Raw genomic sequence first — 13,411 nt, forward strand, 5'->3', positions numbered from 1 at the left:
TTGATTCAGTGTTCCACTGTGTGAGGGAGAACATGGCGGTTCCCCTGGAAAGACCTCCATACATCCTTTAGCTCTTGCACTTTGCAGTGATTTCAAAATATGATTTGTGCCTCCTCAAGAAACGCAGTCGGTGACTCGTGATCTCCATCGACATGAACACTTGTATCTCCCTGAGGAACATCCCTCCTGAACTGTTGGACCCTCTCAAGTACTTTAGAGAACCCTTAAGAATATCCCTATTGCAAAAAAAAAGACTCTTCGAGGTCTCACCCCCCCTCCCCTCCCCCATGAGATCCACCGCTCTGCACTAATGAAGACTTATTTTTGTTTTTGAATATGCCTATGTGAATGATGGACTCCTTTGTTTGCACAGCAGGGTGCTGTTTTTATTCAGGTATCTAGAGGAATTTAAAGCGATACTGTACTGTAGCAGAAGTAGCCTAAATTGTGATCTCTGGTAGCTCGTAGCTGTATGAAAAATACAAGGCGATCACTCAGTATACTCTCAGTAGTTGCAGCAATTTAACCTTTTTTTAGAGCAACTTTTGTCTTGCAGCGCCTCACAGGATGAGCATAAATATTCAATGCAACGTGACGTTTGTACCTCTTCTCAATGACACGGTTTATTCACCTCACTTCCTGCTCATCATTTAGGCTACAGACCCTTAAACCTACTAGACTGTTTTATTTACGATGTAGCCTTGAGAATTTATTGTCATGATATGATAAACTATGCATTTATTCCAGTGTGGGTGTCGTCATTCTGAGTCTCCAGATGAGGTCCGGGTGGTGCGGCCATGTGGCAGACGGGACATTTAGCTGGGAGGCCGCGCTGACGTCAGCTTTAGGTACTTTTCAGACTACAGCGTTGCATCCCCTTCCAGTCCAGTGAGAAAAAACAAGTCTCTCCAGACGTGTTGGTTTCTAAATGTGCTAAACTGACGGGATGAAGTGCTCCTTATGTGTCGAGAAGATCCTCTTACTCCTCCAGCTGATAAACTCTTTAAAAAGCCTCTTGGATCAGCTGGAAGAGGCATCGTCACAGAGCTGAACACAGAGGTTTCTTCTTTTTATATATTATGTGGTTCTGGCAGCAGAAACCCTGAAATACTCTGCAATATGTGAAGGAGTTAAATTCAGTCTTCAGTTTGGTTTAGTGGAGTATTTTTTATTTATTTCTACAGCAGTTAGATCTTCGACCATTCTGTTCTGCACCTGAAAACGCATTCCTGTCACGTTGCAGCTCCGAGGCCAGAAATGGAAATCAGCTTTGTGTTGAATCAGCCACTTCCAGTTAATGACCTCATGAGAGTTCATGCTCCTCTGTTCTCCTCCAGCGTGAAGCTGCATTGCAGGAGATCAGATTGATGACATCTTCTGCGAGAGAAGACGAGCGTTCACAGACGAGTCGATCCGCTGCAGCTCCAACGAGACAGAGTGTCACGAATGTGGGTTTAGTTTTTTTTGCGAGTTTAGTTTCCTCCTGAATAGAAGACGCCAGCAATGCAGGATGGAAATCCTTCATGAGGACCTGGAGGGGTGCAATGAGGAGCTTTAGCTTAAAGATAGGGCAGGTAATCTTCTCCAAAATTATTTGAACAATATAGTTGAACAATCTAAAAAGGAAATCCGCTTGTTCTGGCTAATAAGACAAACTGATAATTACCCAAACCTGTAATCTGGGTTTGGCCATGCGGCCATGCGGCCATGCGGCCTGCACGCGTTCATCACAGACACTTCCACACGCTGAGGCTTCACGGCGGCGAGCGCTCGCTAACAGCGGCCGTGTTCGTTGGTCTTCACGCTCGTGTTGGAGGGTCGAGGACTCAGGTTGGTCAACTTTCTTGCTCAATTTAGCAACTTTGCAATAACGACCCATTGCTGTCACATCGTCCTGCTCGTTAAACGACGACTTAGCCTCCATCAGGGATCAATAACTTTAAAAATATTGATTTAAAAATGTTTTTATTTAGAGAATTTATGATATGACATGTTTTGTTCAGCTGCATAGTCTTAAACATTTTATGATTTGTAAAGCATGAATGCAAAAAAGAAGTAAACAAATATATTTTGTTTCTCTCTCTTGACCCTGAACCATAACTCTCACCACTGACGTCGACCTTCATCTGTAGTACGGTTCATTTAATCATCTTCATCTTCTGTTCTGACGTTGAGTCGATCAACAAAAAATATATGAGCAGTTATTTTGATAATCTGTAAATTGTTTAATTTGTCCTTCAAGTCCAAATAGCAGTTAAAAGTAATAAAGACAACAAGAGAACGGAACAAACATGGAGGTCAGTGCTCGGCCTCGTGAGGACGATGCAGCAAACAGCAGCGCCAGCAGGTGAGAGATCGAAGCCCCGCGGGAAGCACAAACGATGTCATCACAAATATTATTGAAATGTCTCAGTGAGGTATTTCAAAAATGTTATTTTTTACAAGTCATGATATAGTATATAAGTCATGGTCGAGGGTTTAGTTCCTGTTTCATTTACAGGTTTCTTGTCTCATGTGTCCTGTTTACTTGACTTCCTGTCAAGAAAACTTGCCCTGTGCTCCAGAACGTGGCAAGGTCATTGAAAGGTCATTGAAAGGTCATCAAAAGGCCATCAAAAGGCCATTGAAAGGTCATCAAAAGGTCATCAAAAGGTCATCGAAAGGCCATTGAAAGGTCATCGAAAGGTCATTGAAAGGTCATTGTAGAGTCAGTGATCATGGCATCGTACAGTATTGAGTCACAGTATCACCTCTTTTAAAAAGGTCCTAACATTGTATATTATTACAATAAAGTCATAATCACAATCAGCTTTAATGGCCATGTAATACCTTTATATAAAATGTCATCGTACAGTATATACTAGCAAATATTAACACATTCTTGTTTTATCAAACATTTCATGAAAACTCATATAGTGTCTCATATGTTCTATTAATGTAATTAAACTTTACATGTTTCCTCTTTGAAAACTGTTCGTCTGGCGCCATCTTCTGGAGAGACATCCCATCTGTCCTGGCTTTGTGATGTCATCAGTGATGTCATCAGTGATGTCATCAGATAGGGTCCTGCTGTTGTTTTGACAAAGAAGCGTGGACCTCTATTTACTGTCGTCTTTAAGTCTTTGAAGGTCTTGATGGTTTGTACACTGATTTATAAAGAATATCTCAGTTCATGAAGGATATACGAAGAGTACATGCAGAGTATGAAGAGTACACGTAGAGTACATGCAGAGTATGAAGAGTACACGTAGAGTATGCAGAGTACATGTTATCACAAATATTATTTGTATATATATCTATATATATGAATATATCTATATCTATATATATGAATATATCTATATCTATATGAATATATGAATATATCTATATCTATAGATATATAGATATATATGAAATGTGAGAGCAGCTGGTGTTTGGGCTTCAAGCCTGCAGATGATCAGAACATTGATCAGGTTCTTCATGAACTCTGTCGTATGATATCTGGCTTCCTGCTGGCAAAGCAGGAGATGCAAATGATCGTGAGTCACAAGTCCCAGACGGGGCGACATCATCATCTCAACATTTATTCATCATGTCATAATTCTGTGCAATAATACAATGTACAAATAATCTTTCAGTGTGTATTACAATCCAGAGCTAAGATTTGTTGCCACCATATGAAACATAAAATACATTCAAGGTCTGTAAAGGCGTCGGTCACACTGCAGGTTAGAGGGAACCAGCCAGGTGAAGGGAGGACACACGCACACACACACGCACACACGCACACACGCACGCACACACACACACACACACACACACACGCACGATGTTAGCTGAGCGTCAGTTCATTTGGTTTTCTTTGCAGGTTGTGGAATGAAAACGACAGAAGCACCGTTGTGTGTCTGCACCGAGGCCACGAGGGCAAAAGAATGAACAACTATTCTGTATCCTCCTTACTGTACATTTAAATTATTCAAAATATCATAATTCTATACTTCACTCACCACTGAATGAACACATGGCCAAAAACACTTCCGATCATTTTCACGTCTCTAAATATCTGCAAAACACAAAATAAATATCACGGCTTGTTGTCGCAGCCGAGTGTCAGTTTGTTTTAATCCTTCACTGAACTCTAGTGTCTGATCGCTGCCGGCCGGATTCAAACCACCGACGGAAACGATTTTGCAAACGGTGGAACCGGAGAGATGGAGCAGAGGCTGTTGCCGTGGAAACGCACAGGGTTTTTCATTCTGCAACTGCACGATGGCGCCGTCACCGCCGGAGAGGACACACACACACACACACGCACGCGACTGCTGCCTTGAGAAACCTCCTGATCCCTGTGTGTGTGTGTGTGTGTGTGTGTGTGTGTGTGTGTGTGTGTGTGTGTGTGTGTGTGTGTGTTTCTATGTGAACTGGCGGTTCTCAGCTAAAAGAATGGAACCCAGTAGCGATAAGGCATCAGGATCAGAAGGTTCCTCACATTCACACAATCAAAACCTCACGGCGGTTCAGGTATTTGTGACCGAACAACCGGCCAATCAGAGCTTATGTGCTTCGTCTAAATTAGCGCGTGCTGCTGGTGAGCTGCAGCCGATCAGGAGAAGTGCGTCTGGTTTCATTTCTGTGGCTCTGCAGAGATCGCTGCAGGCGTCAATCAAAATCCTCCATCGCTGGACAACATGTCTTCTCACGTGGAAACTCAATCAAGTGTCCTTGTCGTCTGAAAATGTGACGCGGAGCTGCCGGACGTCCCGGTCCCCCTGCCGGTCCCCGGACCGGGTGGACTGGACCTCCTCGTAGGGGGGCGGGGGGTTGTCGGGGCTGGGCAGCAGCGGGCGGTTGCTGCCGTCCGATTGGTTGTTGAGCGACGTCGGGTGACAGCCGGGAGCCTCCTGAGCCAACAGGAGCTGGGTGGGGCCCGGCCCGGAGAAGGCCGGCAGGCGCTGGCCCCAGCTGCCGTACACGGCCTCCTCGTAGGAGGGGAGCGAGACGGGGAGCCCGTCCACCATCAGGTCCAGCTGGTCTGAGGACCGGCGGCTGCTGGGACACACAGAGAGAGAGGGGGGGGGGGGGGGGGGGGGGTCAGGTGAGGTCAGGTGAGTCTGATGACCTCATTGAACACAACCCTTCATCCAGATGTGTTCATCTGATCCATGGTCAACCAGATGTTCTATAAACGGAACAAAGGGGGAGGGGCTTCTTCTCACCTGTGTGATTGACAGGGGTAGAGGCGGGACTTGACGACCAGGCAGGCGGTGGTGGTGAGCAGGAAGATGGACACGCCCACCGCCGTCGTGGCCATGCTGGGCATGGAGTCGTTCGCTTCAGAGCGCATGTTCGGCCCCTCTGAGGAAGAGGAGGAGGACAAATGTACTTTGTGTATTTTTGGGGGGTTTCCGGCCTGTTGCTCAAACAAAACATAACCTGAAGACACAGTCACCATGTTTTGAATCATATCTTCATCCTAAAGCCCCTCAAGTCCACGATGGAGGATCAACACTAACATCACACCTCCAGAGCTGCACATTTCATCCTGCGGTTCTTTTTAATAAAACCCTGAATCCTAAATGGATAAATAAACAGTAGGAAAGTAATAATCCACACGATCATAAAGTAATAATCAGTAATTGTCAGAAAGAGTCTCATGATTAAAAAACCGTGAAACCACAAAGTGTTTGCGTGCAGCGTCAGTGTGAAAATGAGGAAGTGGTGTTTAAATACATGAAAAGGTGTCGATTCACTCAACTGAATCTGTGGAGGAAAACAATCTGCAAGGTGGGTGAAACAGAACGAACGCTGTTCCGTTTGCAGAAATAGATTATCAGACAAGATCTACGAGAGGAAGTCTTTGTGTGGTCCTCTGAGCTCTCAGCAACACAACCGAGCTTCACGCAAACAACGCAGAGGAAACGCTGAACAAGTGACGGCGGCTTCGCCCACTTCCTCTTCCTGTCGCACTGCGTTTGAGTGAATGGTGACAGAGGAAGGAGAGGAGGAAAGGAGGAGAGGAGAGGAGAGGAGGAGAGGAGAGGAGGAGAGGAGGAGAGAGGAGGAGAGAAGAGAAGAGGAGAGGAGGAGAGGAGAGGAGGAAAGGAGATGAGAGGAGGGGAGGAGGAGAGAGGAGGAGAGAGGAGGAGAGAAGAGAAGAGGAGAGGAGGAGAGGAGAAGAGGAAAGGAGATGAGAGGAGGGGAGGAGGAGAGAGGAAACGAGAGGAGACGAAGGGAGACGAGAGGAGAGGAGGAGAGGAGAGGAGAAGAGGAAAGGAGATGAGAGGAGGAGAGGAGAGGAGAGAAGAGAAGAGGAGAGGAGGAGACGAGAGGAGAGGAGAGGAGGAGAGAGGAGGAGACGAGAGGAGGAGACGAGAGGAGAGGAGGAGAGAGGAAACGAGAGGAGAGGAGGAGAGAGGAAACGAGGGGAGACGAGAGGAGGAGACGAGGGGAGACGAGAGGAGGAGACGAGGGGAGACGAGAGGAGAGGAGAGGAGAGAAGAGGAGGAGAGGAGAGAAGAGAAGAGGAGGAGAGAGGAGGAGACGAGAGGAGAGGAGGAGAGAGGAAACGAGAGGAGACGAGAGGAGGAGACGAGGGGAGACGAGAGGAGAGGAGAGGAGAGAAGAGGAGGAGAGGAGAGGAGAGAAGAGGAGGAGAGAGGAGGAGACGAGAGGAGAGGAGGAGAGAGGAAACGAGAGGAGACGAGAGGAGGAGACGAGGGGAGACGAGAGGAGAGGAGAGAAGAGGAGGAGAGGAGAGGAGAGAAGAGGAGGAGAGGAGAGGAGAGAAGAGAAGAGGAGAGGAGAGGAGGAGACGAGAGGAGAGAGCTTCCAGCTCCGCTGCAGAGCGTCTGCGTCTGTAAAGTCGGTCATGAGATGATGAAACCAAAAGCTCTCCCACTGAACATGAAAACTGACTACTGCTTATAGATTATGGATTACAGATTACTGATGACTGATTATAGATTATAGATTACACATTACAGATTACTGATTATAGATTACAGATGACTGATTATAGATTACAGATGACTGATTATAGATTACTGATTATAGATTACTGATTACTGATGACTGATGACTGATTATAGATTACTGATTACAGATTATAGATTACAGATTATAGATTACTGATTACAGATTACAGATTACAGATTACTGACTGATGACCCCTCTCAGAACTATCAGAACTGACTTCCCGTCCTCAGCGGCTGACGCCTCCTCTGTCTCACCTCTGGTGGGGATGCAGGTGGGGATCGGCGGCTGCCACCTGCCGTGACGACACCTGGAGACGCGGACCTTGTTGTTGACGTGGTAACCGGGCTCGCAGAAGAAGTGGATGGAGCTCTTGTGGGGGAACCCGCGGCACGGAGACGGCTCGCAGCGGAAGCCTCCATGCTCCGGCAGCAGCGGGTGCGTGCAGTTGCTCAGTCGGCCTGTAGGGAACACGAGCGCCTCGTCATCGGGGGCTCGACCTCGCGCCACCGCTCAAGGTCATTCATCTGATCTACATCTCTGCTCCACACGCTTCTCTTTGAAGGCCTCGGCTTCCACAGGCGGCTGGAAGCTGTTTCACTTTGATGTTGTTTAATATCCTGTTGGCTAGTTCAGTCAGCATCATATTCCATAAGAGGCGAGGTGACGTCGTCACAAACAAAGTGAGTGTGTGTCTCTCAGACTCAGTTTGGAGCATCGACGCGTAAACGCTGCGCAGGGGGAACTCTATGCGGGGATCAAAAAAACCTTACCCACAATGCACTCTGCCTCGACACGGCAGATTCTACCCACTTCCTCTTCCCCTCCCCGGCTCCATCACAGAGGTTTCCACGGCCCCGCCACGAGGAGGCCGGCGTGACGATGATGTCATCACGGCGCAACTAGAAAAGTCCCCGAAAAACTAGCTTGACTGCAACAGAAAACCAGACGCCGTGATGACGAGAGGAAGACGAGGAAGACGAGAGGAAGACGAGGTTCAACCTCAGAGCCAGAAGAGTCTTCGTCCTGCAACGCGCTGCCTGCAGTTCATCCAGCGTGTCACAGTCATCTTAAAGGAGCGATGACGTCATTTATGATCAAAGCTTCAGCATCTCAGCGTCAAAACAAACGTTTAGAGCGATTCCCTCAAGTTTTACTAACATGCTGCAGTCAGCTGAGAGGACACTGAACACAATATTATTCAATATAGTCAATATAGTCTTTCCTCCTTTGAGAATGAATCAATACTAAACTTAACAAAGACACGTGAAGCTTCTTCAATTCTTCCCAGTCAGCATCAGCAGAGCCGGTGACGCCATCACTTTCTGATGTTGTGTGCTTCTCTCAGCCTCATTCTACACCTTTGTATTATTATCATTATTATCATTATCATCATTATCATCAGCAGCACGCAGTTATAATACTTGCCTGTCTGCCACAATGAACGCATGAGGTCTCACCTGCCGTGAGCAGCGGCGAGGACGCCAGCAGGAGGAGTCCACACGCCAGACTGACGCGTCCACACGGTGGCTGCAGAGCCGACATCACACCTGAAGAACCACAGAGACGCAGAGTCAGAAGCAGAACGCACACGGACCGAGACCAGCAGGAGACGGGCCACCGGAGAGCGGCGCAGAGGGTTTGGGTTCTCCTCCCGCTGGGGGCCGAGTGTGGATGTGTTGTCAGCTGTGAACCCATCACACCTGTCGGCTGTGAACCCAGCTGTCAGCTGTGAACCCAGCACACCTGTCTGCTGTGAACCCAGCACACCTGTCTGCTGTGAACCCAGCACACCTGTCAGCTGTGAACCCAGCACACCTGTCGGCTGTGAACCCAGCTGTCGGCTGTGAACCCAGCACACCTGTCAGCTGTGAACCCAGCACACCTGTCGGCTGTGAACCCAGCACACCTGTCGGCTGTGAACCCAGCACACCTGTCGGCTGTGAACCCAGCACACCTGTCGGCTGTGAACCCAGCACACCTGTCGGCTGCGAACCCAGCACACCTGTCGGCTGTGAACCCAGCACACCTGTCGGCTGTGAACCCAGCTGTCAGCTGTGAACCCAGCACACCTGTCGGCTGCCACACCCACGGCGTGTTTTCACCACTCCTCTGCCGTCCCCCCGTCGGTCGTCTCGCTTCAGGTGAACCTGGATCTGGGCTCAGGTGGCCCAGCGATGTTCTTTTTTTAATCCCCTTAAACTTTGCTCATGGATGAACGTTTGTGTGCATTAACATGATTGTTGACACTTGACTGACGTGAGCAGTGAGGAATAAAAAGCAGCTTTTTCCTGAGACGCCCAATAAAAAAACATCGTGCGAATCCTTTGCTTCTCATTTCTGAATCAGCTCAAAATAACTAATATGAACCATATTCAGCAGCATATGGTGAAGGGGAAACACCATTAGACTTGTTGTTGTCGGATGAAGAAGAAAAGGTTTCCGCCGCCGTTAAGGTTCAGTTCGTCCTGGACTTTGCTCTGCAAAACAACCCGCAGGTGTTGCGCAACCGGCGTCACGGACGACATGTTCACGTGTGAGAGAAGTCGCTCATGTTGCTGAACTTCAACAATCACATGACATCAAGATATGTGTGATAATCACAGGGTATCACTGGCTCATCTCGAACGAGCCTGTTGCAGAGGCCTCTGGGAAATGTAGTTTTCTTTATGGAAGTTTGAGCTTTTCCATTTCTGAAGTGGTTTGACCTTCAAACGACCCCGAGACCTGTTCCTGTGGTTCTTATTGCATATCCGGGTTCTCTGGGGCCTGTTCTCTCCAGCAGGGATGTTTTTAGAACGTTGGACCTCAGTGAAGGTCTCAAGCACACGTTTTGAACATGTCGGAAACCGCTCAAAATTATGATTATTTTTTAATTAGATCATGCTGGATGTTCAAAGTTATGATCAAAATGTTCTAAAGAACATTTTTGGGGGAAAAAAAACTACAAAAATTACAAGAAAATTCTGAAAAAAAGATATAAAACATCACAAGTATTAGAACTCATTTGGGGCTCAGCAGCACCGGGCGTAGTGACGACAATGAAAATGCATAATCTGCATTCAAAACATTTCACAAAACCTGTAATGCAAAATGTACTTAATGCTCTGAGTCGTTCCTCGCTTGTTTTTACCCAAACAACCCGGCCGTGGACGCCAACATGGCGGTACTTCCTGGATGCAGGAGAGCTACGAGGCCGTGAATGTGAACAAACTATAAAACACGAGACATGGATTCTGTTGCCTGTCACGTTCTGACCCGCCAAACAGAACCGAGCCGCTCTTTCTCCAGGTGACTGGCAGCCAAGCAGGAACTCGTGCCAACAGAGCAGACGTCTGCTGAGGCGGCGTCTCAGCGCCGTGTCGGGCGCCGCTTTAGTGCTCTTTGGTGCGTGTTGTGCTTTCATGTCAACAGAGACGCCCGTCATCTCAGGAGCACACACACACACACACACACACACACACACACACACACACACACACACACACACACACACACACACACACACACACACACACACACACACACACACCCTACATCTTATGTGAGCACCATCTGCGTGGGAGGTCTGTGTCTTAGTCATCACGGCCTTCTATCCCTCCATCAGAACTTCTGCTGTGATGTTCGCCAAATTGGAATTTATTGTGAACAGAGAACATTCAAATGTCTTTTTTCTTCTTCTCAGAAACAAAACAAAGACATGAATCATCAGTTTTGTGTGATAAATGCACAATGTGATGTTAAATCAAGACGATCTTTCCTTGGTTGGAGGAAGTGCTCAGATCTTTTACTGCGGTAAAGTATTACCAACGTGTAGTAATACTCAGTGGTAATGTAGTAATGCAGGGCTTTTACTCACACAGTGGTACTTCAGGAAAAGTACACACATGCATCCGCATCAAAATAAACATTAAGTACCAAAAGTACAACATAATGCGTTACTTATTATACTCATTGGTGCATTGTTGTGTGCATCTGCAGTTGTGTACTTTTCTTCTTACAAAAAGCTCATGAATAAAAGTTAAACGGCGTGACGCATCACTTCAAACATCACTCTGCAGAGGCTTGAAATGTCACAATCTGGCTCTTCTTTTGCTGCAGGGTGCAGAGAGCTGAAGGGAAACATGGCTGACAGCCGCTTGGAGCTTCACTGCAGGTGACTTCACACCTGGGGGCTGGAAGGCAGAGCGTCACCTCTCCTTCATCCACACCTTCATGGCTGAGGGGGGTGTGGGTTTCAGCAGAGAGTTGTGTTAACACAAACAGGTTGTGTGGCTTAGCGTAACATTCTGTGGTTCTTTACTGCTTCGTGCAATCTTCTGTGTTCTAGAAGATCAGCGTGTGTTTGGTTCTCAAACAGATTAAAACAGCTGTTTACCACTTTGTGAGGATGCACTTTACAGCTGATCCAAGAGGCTTTTTAAAGAGTTTATTTAGATTAAGAAGTTGGAGGATTTTCCTCAACACAGAAAGGAACACTTCGTCCTTCAGTCTACCACAAACGCAGCGTCAGCACATTTTAGGTTTGTGGTTTTCACAGGAAGGAGGATGAAGAAGTTTCCTCTGGAAAGTGACTAAAGCTGTCAGACAAACGGAGTGAAAAGTACAACGCTTTCCTCCGAGATGAAGAAGTAGAGAGGATCATGAAAGGAAAATACTCAAGTCATGTACCTCAAATGTGTACCTAGTACTTTGGTGGATGTACTGAGTTCCACTCGCTGTAAATGTGACGGTAGAGAAGGAGAAGCCAACAGAAGTCCTGCTGAACGAGCTCAACGTGACATTTAGCAGCAGTGAACGTTCAGGTGGCTCTTTGTTGGAAATGAACTTTCCATGGGCACACAGGAAGTGATGCATTCTATGTTTCCGGCCACAACTACGTCAGAGGAGGAACTGGAGCTTCCACCAGGCAACAAACACAGCGGCTGCACACCGGAGGTCACGTGACCGGGCGGCCGGCTGGACGTTGCTCGTCCTGCTCTGCTGCTCCTGGAGGAAGAACCTCGGGGTCAAGTGAGTGGAGCAATACTTCTTGGTGAAGTCTTGCATTCAAAAGTCACTCAGGTAAAACGTGCAAAAGCATCAGAAAGTCTTCAATTGGCAAAATGTCTAATGTCATAATATGAATATATTGTATTATGATTATTGATGCCCTCATTCATTACTTTAATGTTGCAGCTGGTAACGGTGGAGCTCATTTGAATTACTTACACGGTGAGAATAATGAAACCTCACAATTCGCTTCATCTCTGAGACATTGTTTTACTCCTCGATACTTCACAACCTTCTTCATTTTGTAAAAAATGCTCATTGGTGTGAACACATATTTTACACACACTCCTCCCAGATATGTCTGTCAGGACATGGAAGCTCTCCACCTTTTAATAACTTTGAACACTTTTCTACATATTTCAGTTTAAAAAAGAATTACAGTACAAAGCATTGTAAAAAAAGGGAAACTGTATTCTAGTTGATTGTATGAGATGTTTCAGCAATGGAAGAGCAGAAGCTTTTCTACAGACCCAACTTCAAAACTTCCTCTTCTGTGTAATTTCATGGTATAAATAAAACATGCTGGTTTCAGTCACAGCGGCTTCACGCTGCGACGTCCAGATGAACGCATGAAAGAGTGAAAGCATGAAAGAGTGAAAGAAGCACAAACATGGGGGCGATCTCTGGAAAATTATTAATAGAGTTGCAGATTTACCTTCTCTCGGTCCAGTAATCGATTACACGCTTCAGTTTATAATTACACGGAAATATTTCACCCTAAAAAACACTGAAACCTGCTTCAAGAAAGAGACACAATGGAGATCCACCGACCCACAAGCCACTTGAAATGACCCTGAAACACCTGGATCACAGAAAGCCTCCAGAGACTCGGAGGTCTGCGGGATCCAGCGCGCTTTGTTCCTCACTGAATACACATATTACTTATTACATATCCACTGTACCTGCATGCACATTATGCATTCACATAGTTTGAATCCGGCTGTTATCCACATACATATAATCACCGTCACATATAAATATATAATATAAGCATACCGTCAAACCCGATAATTAAATCTCTCCTCATCGAACCGCCAGAACAAAAACGACGCACAATGTGGACCCACACGGCGGAATAATCGGTGCGTGTCGTCGACATGAAGTCAAAACACTGTGTGACTGCACTGGACATGGAGCTGCTGTCAGCGTCTCACCTGAGAGCCGCGGACGAGGCGCGCTGAGCGGCGGAGGCGCTGCGGGGAGCCGCGGGGTGCGTTCACGGTCCCGGATCCGAGCAACGCGACGTGGAGGTGGATCGGTGTGTTCACGGTCCGTCGGCTCGTCTCCCCGCTACTGCGCAGCAACAAGTGGGACCTGTTTCTGCTGCTCTCGCCCCCTGACTCATCGATCAGCTGTGCGCGACACCGAGCGCCCCGCGGCCTCCGATTGGCCGCCGAGAGCCGCC

General features: G+C 47.3%; 1 protein-coding gene across 2 annotated transcripts; it reads right to left on the minus strand.

Annotated features, from left to right (window-relative positions):
• Positions 1–4,312: 4,312 nt before the first annotated feature.
• On the minus strand, positions 4,313–13,411 carry zgc:152863 (uncharacterized protein LOC562658 homolog). Of its 2 annotated transcripts, none has more exons than XM_068585366.1 (5): positions 13,161–13,411; positions 8,415–8,504; positions 7,212–7,415; positions 5,199–5,337; positions 4,313–5,028 (listed from the first exon to the last, which is right to left on the minus strand). In XM_068585366.1, the coding sequence occupies exons 2-5, from the start codon at positions 8,497–8,499 to the stop codon at positions 4,695–4,697; spliced, it is 762 nt and encodes a 253-aa protein (XP_068441467.1). In that variant the 5' UTR covers positions 8,500–8,504; positions 13,161–13,411; the 3' UTR covers positions 4,313–4,694. The 2 variants fall into 2 exon arrangements, with proteins under 2 accessions (XP_068441467.1, XP_068441466.1); XM_068585365.1 differs by having other exon boundaries at positions 4,313–5,031.

The sequence above is a fragment of the Clinocottus analis genome, unplaced genomic scaffold (assembly GCF_023055335.1).
Source record: "Clinocottus analis isolate CAN_PGR_092001 unplaced genomic scaffold, fCliAna1.0.p SCAF_2, whole genome shotgun sequence".
In the NCBI taxonomy this organism is placed as follows: Eukaryota; Metazoa; Chordata; class Actinopteri; order Perciformes; family Cottidae; genus Clinocottus; species Clinocottus analis.

What these genes read in the sequence shown, in the direction of transcription:
- zgc:152863 (XM_068585365.1), bottom strand. Translation starts at nt 8,499, where the DNA reads ATGTCGGCTCTGCAGCCACCGTGTGGACGCGTCAGTCTGGCGTGTGGA. An exon ending in CTCGCCGCTGCTCACGGCAG is followed by an intron (nt 7,416 to 8,414) that starts GTGAGACCTCAT and finishes TGTTCCCTACAG; the next exon opens with GCCGACTGAGCAACTGCACG. An exon ending in TACCCCTGTCAATCACACAG is followed by an intron (nt 5,032 to 5,198) that starts GTGAGAAGAAGC and finishes TGTGTGTCCCAG; the next exon opens with CAGCCGCCGGTCCTCAGACC.